The 22178-nt window shown below is 37.1% G+C and overlaps 2 protein-coding genes across 3 annotated transcripts in view; one reads left to right on the top strand and one right to left on the bottom strand.

The window, feature by feature from the left end:
* The window catches only part of LOC139981224 (uncharacterized), a 59434-nt gene that overhangs the window by 20824 nt on the left and 16432 nt on the right, over positions 1 to 22178 (bottom strand). The gene's annotated exons all lie outside the window — the stretch shown is intronic.
* LOC139981223 (uncharacterized) overlaps positions 723 to 22178 on the top strand; it is a 29506-nt gene continuing 8050 nt past the window's right edge. The window contains exons 1-9 of one of the 2 annotated variants that reach the window (XM_071993443.1): positions 723 to 1035; positions 13494 to 13654; positions 13891 to 13961; positions 14809 to 15132; positions 16103 to 16426; positions 17397 to 17720; positions 18690 to 19013; positions 19984 to 20307; positions 21272 to 21595. In XM_071993443.1, coding sequence (XP_071849544.1) covers positions 13605 to 13654; positions 13891 to 13961; positions 14809 to 15132; positions 16103 to 16426; positions 17397 to 17720; positions 18690 to 19013; positions 19984 to 20307; positions 21272 to 21595 — 2065 coding nt within the window. In that variant the 5' untranslated portion in view covers positions 723 to 1035; positions 13494 to 13604. The remainder of the gene's footprint in view (positions 1036 to 13493; positions 13655 to 13890; positions 13962 to 14808; positions 15133 to 16102; positions 16427 to 17396; positions 17721 to 18689; positions 19014 to 19983; positions 20308 to 21271; positions 21596 to 22178) is intronic. The other variant, XM_071993442.1, reaches the window with a different exon arrangement.

A 22178-nucleotide genomic window follows, 5' to 3' on the forward strand; every position in this document is an offset into this window, starting at 1 on the left:
ATGATTAACAATGGCTATCGGCAATGACGCTCACTTATATTTAAAATGCTCAACGAACCCTACATTTATGTGATTTGTGCGGGCTTTTAATTGATTGCCCTATTCAGAATACTTGCTGAATGACAAGGATTTGGCATTTGCCTTACTTGTATTCACGTGTAGAACAAACAGATTTTTCACATTGAATGATTAACAATGGCTATCGGCAATGACGCTCACTTATATTTAAAATGCTCAACGAACCCTACATTTATGTGATTTGTGCGGGCTTTTAATTGATTGCCCTATTCAGAATACTTGCTGAATGACAAGGATTTGGCATATTTTGCCTTACTTGTATTCACGTGTAGAACAAACAGATTTTTCACATTGAATGATTAACAATGGCTATCGGCAATGACGCTCACTTATATTTAAAATGCTCAACGAACCCTACATTTATGTGATTTGTGCGGGCTTTTAATTGATTGCCCTATTCAGAATACGTGCTGAATGACAAGGCTTTGGCATTTGCCTTATTTGGCATTTGCCTTATTTGGCATTTGCCTTATTTGGCATTTGCCTTATTTGGCATATTTTGCCATTTTGCCATATTTTGCCATGCTTGTATTCACGTGTAGAACAAACAGATTTTTCACATTGAATGATTCACAATGGCTATCGGCAATGACGCTCACTTATATTTAAAATGTTCAACGAACCCTAGCTTTAGTGTGGCGACACCTTACTGGTGCAACAGTTACTGGTGTTACAGTAGTTTCTTATTTCGTAGTTCGTTTAGTTCTATTTCGTAGACCGTGCTGGTTAATACCTGACGTCAACAATTAATCTGCATAATTCAACGGTTTTCTGTTAAGTTTCAAGCTGCCTCTTGGTTCCGCTTTGTTCCTCCTACCAACATGCGTAAGTGCGTTCTCTCCTTTTAGTGGATTCCTACATTTGTCACCAGTCACCAGCTTAGTGCACCATCTATACCAACACATCCAAACACTATCAGGCAGACAGATAAGTCACGCCAGCTAACTGTATTTGTCAGTGAGTATCGCCCAAACCAAAATAGTAGCCTGCATAATTTTATATCTTTGAGTTGGTTAACAAATGTTTGCCGTGGACTCGTTAACCTCCTTTTGTTAACATTTTGTTAATTTTCTTTAAATATAGACCTATTTCAACGTTTGTAGACCCTGAGTAGTTGAAATTCTAAGATCGTGATTTAATGGTTAGGGCAATTGTAGACTTATCATCGCTTTGCAACTTTTCTACTTCATCCTAGTTAGTGATACATAAACAAATGTATCAAAATTAATGTCGGTGAATAACGTGATGTGATACTGCACAAGTTGGGATTCCCCGACAGCCTACAGTACAGTCTTTAATGATAATCAGTGAGAGAAATATTGATGTAGGCATGACACACAGAATAATAACTCTGAAATTATGCTGCGTGCGATCTGTAGTCAAATTTTTGACTTTTTTTTAACACAATACCATAGCCTAAACATAAACATAACCACATCCATAACCATTACCGTCACTTGTGTAAACACGGGATAGCTTGCTGTGTTTGCTGTGTCAAACAAGAATCTACTTAAAAGTGTAGCGCTTGAGAAATTAATTATATTACCTTAAAGGTACAGAATGTGACGTCTTACTTAAAGGAACAGTCACAGTAAAATTAGTCCGCCTGTTAAAGTAGCTGAACGTTGCCTAGGAAAATCAGTCTACATGGGACCGAAATTCCTAGGATATAATGAACCTCCACACAAAATAGTGGGAGACTAATTTCATTGACCCTACCCCGCCACAACCCGTTAATAAAAAAAATAAAGGCACACGTCTGTCACCACCGTCCACTCGAATCGAACCCTTGTTAGCTTGTTCTGTATTCAACTTGAATTTTAGCACTGTCTAAATTCTCGCCTGATGTCGACAAGAACAATTCAATGTTTATCATTCGATTAGATTTTTAATTAAAGATAAAATGTTAAATAGTCGTTGGCATTAATAAATTAAAATGTTATAACTATCCATCCCTCCATCGTATTTATGTTATAATTAATTTGAGAACGATCCATTTTACGTATATATTATAACAGTCAACGTTATGTGTAGTCTCAAACACCTTATACTGGAGACACAACTTTGTCAAAACCGATAGTGTATCCCAGAATAATGGAAAACGGTAACAAATGTATGCTGGTCTCTCGTTCTAGACTCACGAAACACTTCTGCTATATACTGCTGTCTCCATTTCTATTCTGTCTTTCCTTGGTAGTTGGTAAAAATACCACAACTGTTTGTTCTCGTCTGCTCCTCGTTTAGTCTAAACCGTTATAGGATTCCTATATCTAGTAAACCGAGTAAACTAAGAACTAAACCAGTCTGTTTTCAAATTCAATTTACTTCCTTTCGGAATTCGATAGCTTAGTTGCCAAGACCCAGGCAGTGTCATGCAAAAACGTTTGAGACTTTTTCTAGGCACTCACTATGGCATGTTAAAATTTGGATTAATACTGACGGATGACCTTAAGATTGCATTGGTTGTGATAAGTTCTAAACTTGCTCTTTCCATGACGTGTACGCCACCATTTCATCCCGACACAAAAACTAGTAGTTCTAAGCTATTTTATTTCTCACATACATGTCAAGGATTCAGTTGGACAAAAAGGACATATACTCTAACGTTAACTCAGTCTAAGACTCCGGATGTCAAAATATTTCCTACTGAGAACCATAGGCGTAGGAGGCGGTGGGCTGGGGGGGGGGGGGGGCTGCAGCCCCTAACAAATTTTTGTGGTGAAAATTCGGGCAATATGCTGAGAATTATTCGGGCATCTACTGAAAGAATAATAATTTGCAATGTGTTTTTAATTTTTGGGGGGTGAAAATTCGGCAATATGCTGAGAATTATTCGGGCATCTACTGAAAGAATAATAATTTGCAATGTGTTTTTCAAATATTTTGGTGAAAATTCAGGCAATATGTTGAGAATTTTTTCAGGCACCTACTGAAAGAATAATAATTTGCATTTTTTTTTCAATTTTTTTGGTGAACATTTGGGCAATATGCTGAGAATTTTGCAGGCACCTACAAGTGGCGGAGCGTCCATACAGTCAGAAGGGGCGGATGCCCCCCTGACGGACTCAAATGGACTGCTGGCGCCCTTTTCAGCTTTTTACCACTTTTTACTTATTCGCGATTATCGACTTTTTTATCAAGTGAGTATCTTTACTCAAAAAATTTCTGTACGCTCCGCGCCAACCTGTGGTGGCGCTCCGCTTAGATAGTGTCAATAGCGCCCCTACAGACCATTCTCCCCCCCCCCCCCCGACCAATACCACTGGCTCCGCCACTGGCACCTACTGAAAGAAGAAGAATTTGCAATGTGTTTTTCAATGGTTAAACTTATATTATTATTATTATCATTATTGTTGTAACGACTTCCCCAATAATTCTAAACGATATGGAAGGGTAATAACACGGAAAATGATTTTATGTTATTGGCAGGTGATGTAATAACTGATGGATGCCTATATGATATGCACATTAACATGTGGAACGCGCGCCGAGCGCGCAAAAATTATGGTTATATTTTTCGGGCAAGTCGTTACAGCCCACCAAATCAAATGAGGCTCCTACGCCTATGCTGAGAACTGGTGGTGGCATGGGAACAAATGCGGCTTGGATGGTTGTGTGATAGTAGCGACGAGCCTTGAATCTCTGTATTACATGCAGAGAATATAACACATAAATAAACGAGTAAAGAACGAACGCTGAGCAGATTTCGTAATCTATTTGTACAGTCACCCACGGTACAGACAATACATGGGCACGAAGCCCGCAATGATGGAGGTAGGGTTGGGATCACGTGTCCCTAGTATTTGAAAACCTCAAAAATTCCCCTCTCCTTCAAAAGAAGTGCCTCTCTTTATTAGTGAAAGAGTACCGGTTTTCCGATTTTGTGATGTAAAATGGCCCATTTCTTATATGGTGCCCTTGTGTTGGAAACTTAAAAACAAGCTGTTTGTGGGTTTCAGTTGGGGTTTTGGTTGTTGGAGGTTGTTATACAGACTGGGATTGTTTTTTGGTTCTGTTGACCTTTGGTCCGTGCCCGTTCTCTTTGCACGTAAAAAGCACAAGCTTATTAAAAAGTACCGTTTTGTTGAAACATTCGACAACTGGAATTTATGGCACAGAATACACAAACAGTGCATTTTGTCACAACGTTCTGATGTGGCTTTGAGGTTTATTTCCTTAAATCAAAGTCACACACCCCACTGCCTTTCGAAGTTTGTTCCACCTTTCCCCGGTCAACCCTCTTCCGCCGCCATTGACAAAACATTCGGTCATATCTGAATAACGTGTACGCAAATAACCGTAACTACTGCCAGCAGTGATCGTTCAATGCATAACAATAACGAATGGGTGGATACCTCTTGTAGTTATTATATAACTTAGAGAAGTACTCTTTAGTCTGGTTTCCTAAGAAATAAGTCAAGAGATCCACGCCATGTCGCATACTGGCTAAAATGCTAAACAAGAAAAAAATACTGGCGCCTAGATTAGTAAGGTAAAAATAGCATAAAGAGCGGTACTGAAGAGCTTAAACGTTGTCAATAAAGAGGTTAATTATAGTAAATCTGAAACTGCCTATCATTATTCTCTGAGACTGAGGCAGGGCTCATTTTTAAGAAAACAACCTTGCCTTCATATTTGGTTGTCCGAAGGATTTTGTAGTTGTCCAATGAAGGCACAAAAATACTACTGGATTTGCCTGACGTGGTACATCGCACACAACGTGCTCAATAAAATTACTAAAAAGCCCAGAGACTATTTTAATAGTTACGTACGTCCTGCGATTATCTAACACTTGGATTTTTGAATGGCTCGCCTTGCGCGGGAGCCATACATAAGTATAATACTACAATATATCAATTCAGCCTTGTTGGAGAGTACCACAAAGTATAGTCTACGCCGGTGCCTTGTATATCTGCCTGAGGCTTAAGTCTCGCTGTTAGTGACTAGTCTTATCATGGAACTTTGAATAGCTCCATGGTCTTACCAACTTTGCCAAAAATATTGGAAAGAACTGTAGTGAACAGCATTGTTACGAATGTAGGATTCTGCATCTGGAACGCAATCTTGAAGCCAGAGACGCAAAACCTTCAAATTGCTTCCGCCCAGTTAGCAAATAGTTTTGGGAAAAACCCAAGTACATACACTCACAGCTAGGCCTTTCTTCTTCAAAAACCACAACTTCTTCCCAAAAGAACCATTATTCTAATCCTTTGTACAGATGATTGAACTTGTTTGAAAACAAATATATCATAACAATCAACCACAAGTACAGATTTAACCAGATTTCCATTACAGCGATTTTCATGCTAAAAATAGTCCGATGGTGGATTGATTGGCTAACACTTTAACACATGTCTGAAATCATTCTAGCAGTAGCAGTGCTCAAAGAACACAAAGGATGTTATTAACACATTCCAGAGTCAGACTTACTAGAGTCGTCTGCTCAGATGCATCAGCGACGTAGCCAGGAATTTGCAAGGGTGGTGGGGGAGTTCATTTCGCGATTGATATGGGGGAGAGATGTAAGGGGAGGGGGTGTTCCCCTGAGAAATTTTTGAACAATTGAAGGTCCTTATATGCGATCTGGTGCAATATTTTGCCAGTTTCATCATTATCATATGATATATTATCAGCAGAATTTGTTTCCTGTTTGAATTCTGTTACATGTTCATTTACATATTATTTCAGAAAGACAAACATAGTGCTCTTTTACAATTTTTTCCAGTAGGATGATTCTTGTTTATTGTCCAATGTCTGGAATTTAATACATTTGACGACCTTAACTGATGGACAATATAGACTTTCATATTTTGTAAGACAGCCAGATGTGCAGTGGCCTAAAAACAAATATCGTTATCGCAGTGTATTAACAGTGTAATAATTATTTATAGGAAGCGTATCACGTACGATTGCTAGCTTAGCTTCATAACATGCTGTTCGTGCAACAACTTATGCCAATTTTTAGAAAGGATGAGAACGTATGTTGTCGTCGTTGTGCATACGGTTCGTGGCTAATCCATCGAGTGTGGTTAAGTAGGCTAAATGTATTTTATTACGCAGTGGCCAACTGTATGCTTGTAATAGGTTGTAGGCTAAAATTAGCTAATTGCATCTGCCAAACTAAGAAGCTGAATCAGTAGGCCTGAATGTTACTACGATTCTTTTTCGACACTGAAAGGGGGAGTAGTTAATCCTCCCCCCCCCCCCCTTGGCTGCGTCCCTGCTTTCCGATCAACTTTCGTTATTCCTGACAAGGTGCAACGGAGTAAGTGTAAATAATATAATAAAACATTTGCATCTTACAAAAACTTTATATCATGAAAAATGGCTTTATGAAATGTGTCAGTATCTAAAACGCAGATAAAGAGTTCATGCATGGTAGTATTATAAAAAATACAGGAAAAACGTGCCAAATCAAATGAAGTAAATTCTTGTTTTACCAATTAGTCAGACCGTAAGCAATATTCCATATGGAATTTAGTTTTTAGTCATTACTGCCACGAATGCATCAGATGTAGCTGTTAACGAAATCGGTTATTTAAGTATACTTTAAATATATATGATCAAAAACATTTCTTAATGTCTATATTTTCTTTCTTATTTGTCATGCATGTTCAATAGATATGGAATGTATCGCTCATCTTACGTCAAAGGTCGCCCTAACAGACAAAATGAGCCATGTTTTATTCTGGTCTACATGGCCTCATTATTCACTATGTATCATATAATTTGAAGTAGGGGAATGACGTCATGCGACTTAACTGGAGCCACTCATCTATACGGTGGCGCTTTGCTTGTATGGCAAGAAAGAACTGGAGCCTAATACCAACACTCTTTGTGTTAGAGTTTACATAAATCACTCGAAATGATGATATTGTGTGCCGTATTTAGGTGCGAAAATTGTCCAAATGTGGCAAAGGACTGCAGTTTTACAGGTCATTTTTACGAAGCGATAGTTGAAGCAATTACATAGGAATCTAAAGACCTGACTAGAGTCGTATTCTCAGATGCATTATTGTTATTCACTGGACCGTGGATATGGTTCGAGTAGGCAGTATAGTACTTACCACTATGGTATTGCCATGACAGGGAGTGCCCGAAGTCATCGGTTTTGGTTTTTACGAAAAGGATAAGGCTTTGTTAGCATGCTTTGTTTGGAATGCAATGACAAGCCTCATTAAGCAATAACTATACCAAAGCAACTCTTCATACGTTAAACTGTTCAAAAAAAAAACTGCACTAAAGCACTGAAACTAATAGATGCATTGGAAACTACCTTCAAGACCACAGACTACTGTATCAGTGTATGTGTTAGCATGGAGGTAAAACCTCCATGGTGTCAGAAGGGGGGAGGGGGGAGGTAGGGGGATTTTGCTTGGGTGCAGGCGCGTAGCAACTTTCATCCCCAAAATTGCTCGCGCGCTGCGTGATATTTTGTGTATATATCTATATCTATATCTATCTATATCTATATCTATATCTATCTATATATATATATATATATATATATATATTAATATATGACTGAAAGTTTTTTCACTGTTCTTGATTTTCCAACTCATTACGATTTTCATTCATATATATATATATATATATATATATATATATATATATATATATAATATATATATATATATATATATATATATATATATATATATATATATATATGTATATATATATATATATATATATATACATATACATATATATATACATATATATATATATACATATACATATAAATATATATATATATATATATATATATATATATATATATATATATATATATATATATATATATATATATATGTGGCTGCTGCAGCCCTGATTTCCTTTTTTTATCGGCAAACCACATTTCATTACCGATGCGGTCCATCTGGCTAATTAATTTCGAAAAAAAAGTAAGAAAAAAAACATTGGCCGAAAATGCCTCCCAGATCGCTGGAAATGGCACTTCCCAGGCCTTGTAAGTTGCATCTAAACACTTCTATTTTAAAATTGCTAACGACATCATAAAAAAATGCCAAAAATATGCTCGGGGGGGGGGGGGGGTTGGTCACACCTTCGCCCCCTTGGCTACACGCCTGCGGTTAGAAATCTTGTAGGAAACAGGCCAAATGGAAACCCAGTGAACCCATGTCGATGTGTATCATATATATGATTGTATACGTACTTACACTCATATACAAGAGATATAAGACATTATGATATAATCATGAGTGACAACTTGCTATACGGTCACAGGTCACAGAAACGACCACAAAGTGTCATTTACCACATGTAGCATGTTTTTAGCCACCGCAAAATATGATTTGGATAAACAATCTCATGCAATATTTTCTATTTATAGCCGCACAAAAACACTGTGCCTCCAAATATTGGGAGGATACTAGATACTATATTCCCCCACCTAAAATATTTGGGGGGACATGCCCCCCCCTCCATGATCGCCGCCCATGTGTGTAAGTATCTTTAACAAGTTAAGATAACGCTTGGTACTGACAATTACTATTATTATCGATCGATTACTGAGCGTCCGACTTGCAGCTTTTAATTGGTCAGGTCTCGATAATCATCAATTTTTTGGGGCTAAAAATCCCTACACTTCGTAAAAGTCACCGTACTTTTGGCGAGTTGGCGACATTATTTGTCGAAGCCTGTTACCAGTCCAGAGTCCATAAAAAATATACAATTACAGCAAGGTACTGCTTCATGGTTCTCATCAGGGCAATTCCCTCTTATGTATATAGGGAGATAACTACTTCCACTTTAAAATCAACATTTTGTTTCCAGGTGAAACAGCTTTGTAGTTAAAATATTATCTTATTGAAAACGCATCTCGCATAACGTTTAGAGAAGGGGTTCCCTAACCGGGGCGCATGAACCCCCAGGTCCATTTCAGGGGGTTCGTGAGACGTTTCTGAAAGTCAAAACTAGAGGATTTTTTTTTAAATTAAAATCTGATATATCATTTAATTTGGTAATGTACAAAAGTCGTACCTTTCGACAAACTCTTTTCGCGTTCCATACGCAGATGTTGCCATATTAGTACCATACCGTGCGCGTGATTTTTTTCCCCAGAATGGTTGTGGGTAATTAACATAAAGTAGGCGTGCCGCTATACTGGCAGATATCCTCAAAAAGGAAAGGTAAATAGCGCCATTCTAATTGTGCTCCTATGGCAACAGAGGTTATTTACCATAGTGTTCGTACGTGAATTGATATAACACTGGAAACATCTAGGCCGTGTACGTACGCGTGTGAAAAGACCGTACAAGATCATTTCACCGCAAAAGGCTAGGGTTACCAGTGATGGAATTTCTTACGTTTTCTATAAACTGACTTACAGGAACCTTATCTTTGGTTTGAAATTACATCTTTGACATACTTAACAATATCTGTTTAGTTACAATAACTACTTGGCCGTAACTTGTTGGCCTTTGTCAGCTTTGGGGCATTTCGAATTCTTTTTAGCTTGAGGAGTGAGGACCGGTGTTATTTGTTGCATGAGGACTTTCCTTACGTTCTAAAGCAAGTACCAAAGAATCATCAGTCTTTGTTCCTGTCTTTGTTCCTGCCCATATCCATACGATGCCCATATCCAGTCGACATACATGTGATTCGCACTAGCCTTATAATAAGTCATATAGGCTAGGATAGTACAGTGCATGCACGCGATATCCAAGTTGTTGTGTGATGTACGAAGCATGGTACGGTATTTGTAACAATAGCAGTACAGTATTTATATAGCAGTAATGTATTTGTAACAATAGTACAATGCATAGGTCATACCAAACTTTCCTGAAGTAGGCCTACTGCACATGTGCACTGATTGAGACACGCCTCCTTTATGGTAATTACCCACAACCATCCTGGGAAAAAAATCACGCGTACCGTGCATGTGATATAAAAACAGGAGCATCCGTCTCATCGTGTGTGCACTGTGTGATGGGTGTTCGATGTGTGATACAATTCGTGATCTGATCTTGAAGTTTCCAATTAAATATTTGTTCATCTCTGGTTTTTTCATTACAATATAACACTATGAACTTGATCTATTTTGAAGCACTGTTATGCGTATTATAGTATAATGACTCAGATCGTGTCTCGAAAAGTTGGGTTTCGTGGACAACTCTGACATCCACAGGGGGTTCGTGGGGGGGGGGGGGGTAGGAAAACCCTGGTTTAGACCATAAGAAATGATTTATGAAATATAAATTTATAAAAAAGTATTGATAAATGGAATAGTGATAGGAATCCAAATATTATGGAGAATGAACAAGGGCGGCGGAACCGGGGGGGGGGGCACAGGGGGCACGTGCCCCCCCCCACTTTTCCTCAGGTTAAAAATGTGCCCTTTTTCTACATAAAAATTGAGATGTCTCCACTTAGCAAGAGGCCAGGGAACCAGAATGAACACTCGGGAAGAGCCGTTTCCAGCCATCTGAGGGGTTTGTAAAACCAAAAATTTTCTTGTACGCTCCGCGCCAACCGATGGTGGCGCTCCGCTCAGATAGTCGTGCATACAACTTTATTAGCAACTAGCATGATTTCACCTCATTTTGTCTCAAAAGAAAACTTGTTCCTTGTCTCCCAATTTGCACATTGGATACTGCAGTGCAGTATGCATATTTTCCTTCAGGGGGGGGGGGGGCGTTGATGGAGTGATTAAAGGGTACTAAATATAAGGCTGCATCAGTCCAATCGAATTTCTGCAAAGTGCCCTTTGATGTCGGTGCCCCCCCAGATTAAAAGTGCTTCCGCCGCCCTTGAGAATGAACCATTTAAACTAGCACACCAATTTTGCCAAACTTACAGGATATCTTTGAACTGAATTTGTTTGTTATGTATGTACTTCAAACAACGGTGACTTTGATGGTCAGAATCAGTTGATTATGTGTCCTGTCATACAGTAAGTTAGGCATAATAATTGACATTTCTATCATGTCATCAATACATGTCCGACTGAAAATATGAAAGCAACAACAAAAAACTAACAAAAAACAAACAAAATACAGAAACGCAGCGAAAATAGAAACTGAAAGGAACACATTGTTGTATTTTTCAGTGCAGTTAAAAAGTGTTAAAAACGGTAGAGAAAATAGCCCCAAACAACTATTTCCATAATAATTGCCAAATCACTGAAAAACATTTACACATCGGTATCAGACATCCAGTATGCTAAAATAGGGATACATTCATGATCCTTAATACCAATACATCAATTACCATAATGCCATGTGACTAATGAGAAAACTAGCAGTATCAAGTGTAAACTACTGTAGCTTTTTCATATTTTATTTCCCTATGGGTTCATGGAAGAGTCGTAATATATGTGCAAAGAGATGCTACTTGACCAAGCGACGGGGGAGGGGCTTATAACCATTATATCCATAATTTATGGAAGTTGGCGAACCATTCATAACTTCGTAAAGCTTCCAGACTCATACTTCGGATTCGTTGTTATTGTTCCTATCCCAACCGTTCAATATATTAAATATTATATATCAAATATTATGAAATTCCCCTTGCAAAAAATCGACAGCAAAACTATAAGTGGTGTATATAGTATGGAATTGGTTTTTTGCTGTTGTTTATTTTACCTCGTTACCCCCGCCAATGCAGCATATTTGCCTTTGAACGAGACCTGCTTTGTGAGTAAATTTTATAGAAAAGATGAAAAAAACTTGATGTCTGTGTTTTCTCTCTTATTAGTCTTCAATAAGTTGAATAGATTTGGCATGCATCGCAAGTCTGATGTCAATAGATACTATTTCAGACAAACTCACACAGGAACCGTTTATGTATATGACTAGATATTCATTTGTTTATTTTACCTCGTTAACCCCGCCAATGCAGCATATTTACCTTTGAACGAGACCTGCTTTGTGAGTAAATTTTATAGAAAAGATGAAAAAAACTGATGTCTGTGTTTTCTCTCTTATTTGTCTTCAATAAGTTGAATAGATTTGGCATGCATCGCAAGTCTGACGTCAAAAGATACTACAGTATTTCAGACAAACTCACACAGGAACCGTTTATGTATATGACTAGATATTCATTGACGTCTTCAGCCTATTGTTATATATTCACTATGTGTGCGTTTTGTGAAAGCCAGCTTGTAAACACGATATCTGAAGAAGAGAAGGTCGGACCAATTTCATAGTTGGTGTGTAGAAGTACCACATTAAGTATAAGAAGCACATTGTTTTGGTGGAGGTACAAAGTTGTTTAGAGTCACCAGGGGTCATATTGTGAAAACCTTGTATACACGATATCTCAAGAATTGAAGCTTGAGCAAACCTCATATTTGATGTGTATAGAAGAACCGAATGAAGTTACAAGAAGTCTGTTGATTTTGGTGGATGTCAAAGGTCATTTGTAGTCATCAGAGGTCAAATTGTGAAAGCCTTGTAAACATGATATTGCAAGAAGAGAACCTTGGACAACTCACATATTTGGTTTGTAGATGTACCATATAAAAATTAAGAAGCCAATTATTGCTTTTGGTGGAGGTCAAAGGTTATTTGAAGTCAACAATAGTCAAACATTTACTTCACTCCCCTCTTACCTGTCTCTCTACACTAACTTACCTTCCTAAACATTATTTCGCAAAGGAAGCTTGGACAGATTGCATATTTGGTATGTAATTGTACCACATTGAGTACAAGACTTGAAGCCTAATGTCGGCGAAGGTGAATGGTCGTTTCAGTTTCACTAGGGGTCAAATTGTGAAAGGCGTGTTTTACAAAAATTTTCAACGAGGACATATTATATATAGTTTGTTGATGTATCACATTTAGTACAAGACGCCTGTTGCATGTTGAGGTCAATGGTCACTTTCAGGACAGCCTGTGTCATTGTGCATTTATTATTGGTCACATCACACTGTTTTAGCTGTATTACTATAGATCAAGTATGTTGTACACCCTCGCTATATAAAACTGCTCATGTTACATCATCGAAACTACAATGCATTTTAAAATTCTGGCTAGGATATTTTCCGAAGTCGGCACTCGTGACATTTACGAAAGGGATAAACCTTTGTTAGTACGCCATGCTTGACCTGTAGAATTATGTTAAACGGGTGGCCAAACGAATAATAGTTCTTTGTTTCTTATGCAAGTCGGGCAATGAAGTTTAGTTTGATTGTCGAACAATTATCTGTTAATTTAGTTTCTTCAAAAATGTTCATAATCAAATGAAATTTCACTTTACTTATTACTCATTTCGTATTATTTCCTTGCTGGAAGGCTCAATGTTCAATTGAGGTCAAAAGATGAAACTTTTGACAACTTTTCTTGTTTCCAATTACCATTTGAGCCCTTAATAATTTCAATAGTGTTTATATTGTACTTACTAATGTGGAGAGAAATACCAAGTATAAATATCACACAATATCCTAACAGAAACGTGCAGACATGTTGTTCTTTTTCCTCTGAGAAGGTGCTGAACCACGGAGATATTTTACAAACTTTCCTGTGACAAAGTTGTTAACGCTATCACACCTTAACTCTAAAATGAGGCTGACATCAACAAATGAAAAGAAATTCCATCAAGTCAAGATTGGGTAAGTTCTGTTTGAGACATATTTCCTAACATTGTCAAAAATGTGGTCAGAAATATTTCGAAAACATCAGTTACAAGGAACAGTGGTATGGAAGAGATACATTTCTATCCCAAAGGTTATTTACATTCACTTATGATGTGGCTCATCCATACGTCGCTCTGTAGTATTGATAGATCCATAGTTTGATGTTGGATTATTCCTCTTAATTCAAACTGCCATTTTCCTATCTTCTCTAGGTACAGTTCCTATAGACATCACTGCGTCGTCTATTCATACCTGTATGCCTTAGTTATCATCATTCTAATTGGTAAGAATTATTTTTAATGTTAGCAACCTCTTATTACATAGTTTAAATGATTGTACCAAGTTAATGCTAGTCTCCATGACGACATAAAATGCGATAATCCTGTATATAGTGTTGAATTGCAAACAAAACAAATAATCTTTCTAAAATAACAAATTAATGATCAATTGGGTGTATTCTGAAGACATGATCACAATAATCCAAGCTTTCGACAATGTATACTACCAATGGGGCTGTCTGATATTTGGTGGCAAGAAGTATAAATTTATGTAGCTTACAACACATCTCCTGTTAGCTAATGTGACACAAAGAACGGTCGTCAAAAATGTATTTATTTTGTTTGGTATCATTTAAAAAGATCTGATCTTTTTGGAATGTTTGTGTATCGAATTACAAATCGGTTTTCTTTCGATTGTCACGATAACATGGTCGAAAATGGTTCGATTTTTTTTGCTACATTCCGAATTGAGAAAAAATGTAAACTTAAGAAGACAAATAGATAACCAAAGCTAAGGCCAATTTGCATATTTCATGTATAGTTGTTAGATCGACTATTTTGATTTTATGTAGAATTGTATTAATCGATACAGTATAGCTAATGTATGCCAATATCACATGGTGACTGGGCAAACTAAGTTACTGTTATTAAAGTTTGTCAGGTGTACATTACAGTGAAAAAAAACACACTGAGTCTTATTTTGTAGGTTTCAATGCATATTAAAATGATGGAAAGAGATAGGTAATTGACGATAATCAATCATCATTGTAATTTTCTTGCATTTGAGAATATGATATTTCAACAAGGGCTTGGACGGTTATCATCACCATATTCGTTTACTTCTACCAACAGACAACGTTCATGGGACGTGCCGGTCTCCTCAGTATGTAGAATTAGGAGAAAGTGCAACAATAAAATGTGACTTTGATATAAATACCTACAACGTGTATTGGTACAAGCGTGAACAAGACATAAATCCTTTCATCAGATATGAATATGGCAGCGATCCACCAATTTCGGGCTCTGGGTTCGATACTGCAAGTTATTCTGTTAGCGGAAAAGGTTCTCTGATCATTTTCGACGTTACCATGGATAATGAGAGGACTTACAAAGTACTTGCTTACAATAGGAATGACGACATATCGGAAACACACTTCGTTGATGTACACACATACGGTAAGATGAAATATGCATCAGAGGAACAAAACCAGAGTTAGGAACCTCAACATTTTAGTATCCTCCAGTTCATTAGACTAAATAGGAATGAATTAAGGTAACCTATTCTTGCCCAAGAACTTAGTATCCACATATATTTTCTTCACCTAAGGAATTATAATGTTTAATAATTAGCAATAACCATATCGTGAATTTTACAATGACGCTTTTCACATTCATTTTCACTTTCAAACAAACATCAGCTTGGATAAGGAAAGGTCTCTGTAATGAAATGGTGGGAAAGTGCACTAGGCTACACAAGCTGCCAACTCGATGGTTATGCAATAAATAACATTTTCTTGCAGGTAATGAGTAACAATTTAACATTAACTATTTGACCGTCATAGAGTGAGGATACAAATATCGGTGGACTCCCTTGGACTCGGTATCAAGTCAGGGGCACAAAGTCTGAAAAACGTTCGATTCTAGGAAATTACATAAACCCCCCCCCCCCACACCACCCCCCTCCTAGTGAACAGAAAAATAGACTAAAATCCGGATTCGAGTTCCAAATCGAAATTAAGCAGTATAATCTGATCAGTACCATCTGTGATGTGTTAAAATTTAGTGATGATATATTAGTAACTGGCATTCAAAATACTAAATCCTTGTCATGTATAGTTGTTAGATCGACTATTTTGATTTATGTAGAATTGTATTAATCGATACAGTATAGCTAATGTATGCCAATATCACATGGTGACTGGGCAAACTAAGTTACTGTTATTAAAGTTTGTCAGGTGTACATTACAGTGATAAACAACACACTGAGTCTTATTTTGTAGGTTTCAATGCATATTAAAATGATGGAAAGAGATAGGTAATTGACGATAATCAATCATCATTGTAATTTTCTTGCATATGAGAATATGATATTTCAACAAGGGCTTGGACGGTTATCATCACCATATTCGTTTACTTCTACCAACAGACAACGTTCATGGGACGTGCCAGTCTCCTCAGTATGTAGAATTAGGAGAAAGTGCAACAATAAAATGTGACTTTGATATAAATACCTACAACGTGTATTGGTACAAGCGTGAACAAGACATAAATCCTTTCATCAGATATGAATATGGCAGCGATCCACCAATTTCGGGCTCTGGGTTCGATACTGCAAGTTATTCTGTTAGCGGAAAAGGTTCTCTGATCATTTTCGACGTTACCATGGATAATGAGAGGACTTACAAAGTACTTGCTTACAATAGGAATGACGACATATCGGAAACACACTTCGTTGATGTACACACATACGGTAAGATGAAATATGCATCAGAGGAACAAAACCAGAGTTAGGAACCTCAACATTTTAGTATCCTCCAGTTCATTAGACTAAATAGGAATGAATTAAGGTAACCTATTCTTGCCCAAGAACTTAGTATCCACATATATTTTCTTCACCTAAGGAATTAGAATGTTTAATAATTAGCAATAACCATATCGTGAATTTTACAATGACGCTTTTCACATTCATTTTCACTTTCAAACAAACATCAGCTTGGATAATGAAAGGTCTCTGTAATGAAATGGTGGGAAAGTGCACTAGGCTACACAAGCTGCCAACTCGATGGTTATGCAATAAATAACATTTTCTTGCAGCTAATGAGTAACAATTTAACATTTACTATTTGACCGTCATAGAGTGAGGATACAAATATCGGTGGACTCCCTTGGACTCGGTATCAAGTCAGGGGCACAAAATCTGAAAAACGTTCGATTCTAGGTAATTACATAAAAGCCCACCCCCCCCCCCACCCCCCTCCTAGTGAACAGAAAAATAGACTAAAATCCGGATTCGAGTTCCAAATCGAAATTAAGCAGTATAATCTGATCAGTACCATCTGTGATGTGTTAAAATTTAGTGATGACATATTAGTAACTGGCATTCAAAATACTAAATCCTTGTCATGTATAGTTGTTAGATCGACTATTTTGATTTATGTAGAATTGTATTAATCGATACAGTATAGCTAATGTATGCCAATATCACATGGTGACTGGGAAAACTAAGTTACTGTTATTAAAGTTTGTCAGGTGTACATTACAGTGATAAACAACACACTGAGTCTTATTTTGTAGGTTTCAATGCATATTAAAATGATGGAAAGAGATAGGTAATTGACGATAATCAATCATCATTGTAATTTTCTTGCATTTGAGAATATGATATTTCAACAAGGGCTTGGACGGTTATCATCACCATATTCGTTTACTTCTACCAACAGACAACGTTCATGGGACGTGCCAGTCTCCTCAGTATGTAGAATTAGGAGAAAGTGCAACAATAAAATGTGACTTTGATATAAATACCTACAACGTGTATTGGTACAAGCGTGAACAAGACATAAATCCTTTCATCAGATATGAATATGGCAGCGATCCACCAATTTCGGGCTCTGGGTTCGATACTGCAAGTTATTCTGTTAGCGGAAAAGGTTCTCTGATCATTTTCGACGTTACCATGGATAATGAGAGGACTTACAAAGTACTTGCTTACAATAGGAATGACGACATATCGGAAACACACTTCGTTGATGTACACACATACGGTAAGATGAAATATGCATCAGAGGAACAAAACCAGAGTTAGGAACCTCAACATTTCAGTATCCTCCAGTTCATTAGACTAAATAGGAATGAATTAAGGTAACCTATTCTTGCCCAAGAACTTAGTATCCACATATATTTTCTTCACCTAAGGAATTAGAATGTTTAATAATTAGCAATAACCATATCGTGAATTTTACAATGACGCTTTTCACATTCATTTTCACTTTCAAACAAACATCAGCTTGGATAAGGAAAGGTCTCTGTAATGAAATGGTGGGAATGTGCACTAGGCTACACAAGCTGCCAACTCGATGGTTATGCAATAAATAACATTTTCTTGCAGCTAATGAGTAACAATTTAACATTTACTATTTGACCGTCATAGAGTGAGGATACAAATATCGGTGGACTCCCTTGGACTCGGTATCAAGTCAGGGGCACAAAGTCTGAAAAACGTTCGATTCTAGGATATTACATAAAAGCCCCCCCCCCCCCACCCCCCTCCTAGTGAACAGAAAAATAGACTTAAATCCGGATTCGAGTTCCAAATAGAAATTAAGCAGTATAATCTGATCAATACCATCTGTGATGTGTTAAAATTTAGTGATGACATATTAGTAACTGGCATTCAAAATACTAAACCCTTGTCATGTATAGTTGTTAGATCGACTATTTTGATTTATGTAGAATTGTATTAATCGATACAGTATAGCTAATGTATGCCAATATCACATGGTGACTGGGAAAACTAAGTTACTGTTATTAAAGTTTGTCAGGTGTACATTACAGTGAAAAACAACACACTGAGTCTTATTTTGTAGGTTTCAATGCATATTAAAATGATGGAAAGAGATAGGTAATTGACGATAATCAATTATCATTGTAAATTTTCTTGCATTTGAGAATATGATATTTCAACAAGGGCTTGGACGGTTATCATCACCATATTCGTTTACTTCTACCAACAGACAACGTTCATGGGACGTGCCAGTCTCCTCAGTATGTAGAATTAGGAGAAAGTGCAACAATAAAATGTGACTTTGATATAAATACCTGCAACGTGTATTGGTACAAGCGTGAACAAGACATAAATCCTTTCATCAGATATGAATATGGCAGCGATCCACCAATTTCGGGCTCTGGGCTCGATACTGCAAGTTATTCTGTTAGCGGAAAAGGTTCTCTGATCATTTTCGACGTTACCATGGATAATGAGAGGACTTACAAAGTACTTGCTTACAATAGGAATGACGACATATCGGAAACACACTTCGTTGATGTACACACATACGGTAAGATGAAATATGCATCAGAGGAACAAAACCAGAGTTAGGAACCTCAACATTTTAGTATCCTCCAGTTCATTAGACTAAATAGGAATGAATTAAGGTAACCTATTCTTGCCCAAGAACTTAGTATCCACATATATTTTCTTCACCTAAGGAATTAGAATGTTTAATAATTAGCAATAACCATATCGTGAATTTTACAATGACGCTTTTCACATTCATTTTCACTTTCAAACAAACATCAGCTTGGATAAGGAAAGGTCTCTGTAATGAAATGGTGGGAAAGTGCACTAGGCTACACAAGCTGCCAACTCGATGGTTATGCAATAAATAACATTTTCTTGCAGCTAATGAGTAACAATTTAACATTTACTATTTGACCGTCATAGAGTGAGGATACAAATATCGGTGGACTCCCTTGGACTCGGTATCAAGTCAGGGGCACAAAGTCTGAAAAACGTTCGATTCTAGGATGTTACATAAACCCCCCCCCCCCCCCACCCCCCCTCCTAGTGAACAGAAAAATAGACTTAAATCCGGATTCGAGTTCCAAATCGAAATTAAGCAGTATAATCTGATCAATACCATCTGTGATGTGTTAAAATTTAGTGATGACATATTAGTAACTGGCATTCAAAATACTAAATCCTTGTCATGTATAGTTGTTAGATCGACTATTTTGATTTATGTAGAATTGTATTAATCGATACAGTATAGCTAATGTATGCCAATATCACATGGTGACTGGGAAAACTAAGTTACTGTTATTAAAGTTTGTCAGGTGTACATTACAGTGAAAAACAACACACTGAGTCTTATTTTGTAGGTTTCAATGCATATTAAAATGATGGAAAGAGATAGGTAATTGACGATAATCAATTATCATTGTAAATTTTCTTGCATTTGAGAATATGATATTTCAACAAGGGCTTGGACGGTTATCATCACCATATTCGTTTACTTCTACCAACAGACAACGTTCATGGGACGTGCCGGTCTCCTCAGTATGTAGAATTAGGAGAAAGTGCAACAATAAAATGTGACTTTGATATAAATACCTGCAACGTGTATTGGTACAAGCGTGAACAAGACATAAATCCTTTCATCAGATATGAATATGGCAGCGATCCACCAATTTCGGGCTCTGGGTTCGATACTGCAAGTTATTCTGTTAGCGGAAAAGGTTCTCTGATCATTTTCGACGTTACCATGGATAATGAGAGGACTTACAAAGTACTTGCTTACAATAGGAATGACGACATATCGGAAACACACTTCGTTGATGTACACACATACGGTAAGATGAAATATGCATCAGAGGAACAAAACCAGAGTTAGGAACCTCAACATTTTAGTATCCTCCAGTTCATTAGACTAAATAGGAATGAATTAAGGTAACCTATTCTTGCCCAAGAACTTAGTATCCACATATATTTTCTTCACCTAAGGAATTAGAATGTTTAATAATTAGCAATAACCATATCGTGAATTTTACAATGACGCTTTTCACATTCATTTTCACTTTCAAACAAACATCAGCTTGGATAAGGAAAGGTCTCTGTAATGAAATGGTGGGAAAGTGCACTAGGCTACACAAGCTGCCAACTCGATGGTTATGCAATAAATAACATTTTCTTGCAGCTAATGAGTAACAATTTAACATTTACTATTTGACCGTCATAGAGTGAGGATACAAATATCGGTGGACTCCCTTGGACTCGGTATCAAGTCAGGGGCACAAAGTCTGAAAAACGTTCGATTCTAGGATATTACATAAACCCCCCCCCCACCCCCCTCCTAGTGAACAGAAAAATAGACTTAAATCCGGATTCGAGTTCCAAATCGAAATTAAGCAGTATAATCTGATCAATACCATCTGTGATGTGTTAAAATTTAGTGATGACATATTAGTAACTGGCATTCAAAATACTAAATCCTTGTCATGTATAGTTGTTAGATCGACTATTTTGATTTATGTAGAATTGTATTAATCGATACAGTATAGCTAATGTATGCCAATATCACATGGTGACTGGGAAAACTAAGTTACTGTTATTAAAGTTTGTCAGGTGTACATTACAGTGAAAAACAACACACTGAGTCTTATTTTGTAGGTTTCAATGCATATTAAAATGATGGAAAGAGATAGGTAATTGACGATAATCAATTATCATTGTAAATTTTCTTGCATTTGAGAATATGATATTTCAACAAGGGCTTGGACGGTTATCATCACCATATTCGTTTACTTCTACCAACAGACAACGTTCATGGGACGTGCCAGTCTCCTCAGTATGTAGAATTAGGAGAAAGTGCAACAATAAAATGTGACTTTGATATAAATACCTGCAACGTGTATTGGTACAAGCGTGAACAAGACATAAATCCTTTCATCAGATATGAATATGGCAGCGATCCACCAATTTCGGGCTCTGGGTTCGATACTGCAAGTTATTCTGTTAGCGGAAAAGGTTCTCTGATCATTTTCGACGTTACCATGGATAATGAGAGGACTTACAAAGTACTTGCTTACAATAGGAATGACGACATATCGGAAACACACTTCGTTGATGTACACACATACGGTAAGATGAAATATGCATCAGAGGAACAAAACCAGAGTTAGGAACCTCAACATTTTAGTATCCTCCAGTTCATTAGACTAAATAGGAATGAATTAAGGTAACCTATTCTTGCCCAAGAACTTAGTATCCACATATATTTTCTTCACCTAAGGAATTATAATGTTTAATAATTAGCAATAACCATATCGTGAATTTTACAATGACGCTTTTCACATTCATTTTCACTTTCAAACAAACATCAGCTTGGATAAGGAAAGGTCTCTGTAATGAAATGGTGGGAAAGTGCACTAGGCTACACAAGCTGCCAACTCGATGGTTATGCAATAAATAACATTTTCTTGCAGCTAATGAGTAACAATTTAACATTTACTATTTGACCGTCATAGAGTGAGGATACAAATATCGGTGGACTCCCTTGGACTCGGTATCAAGTCAGGGGCACAAAGTCTGAAAAACGTTCGATTCTAGGATATTACATAAAAGCCCCCCCCCCCCCACCCCCCTCCTAGTGAACAGAAAAATAGACTTAATTCCGGATTCGAGTTCCAAATCGAAATTAAGCAGTATAATCTGATCAATACCA

The sequence above is a fragment of the Apostichopus japonicus genome, chromosome 15 (assembly GCF_037975245.1).
Source record: "Apostichopus japonicus isolate 1M-3 chromosome 15, ASM3797524v1, whole genome shotgun sequence".
NCBI classification, from domain to species: Eukaryota; Metazoa; Echinodermata; class Holothuroidea; order Aspidochirotida; family Stichopodidae; genus Apostichopus; species Apostichopus japonicus.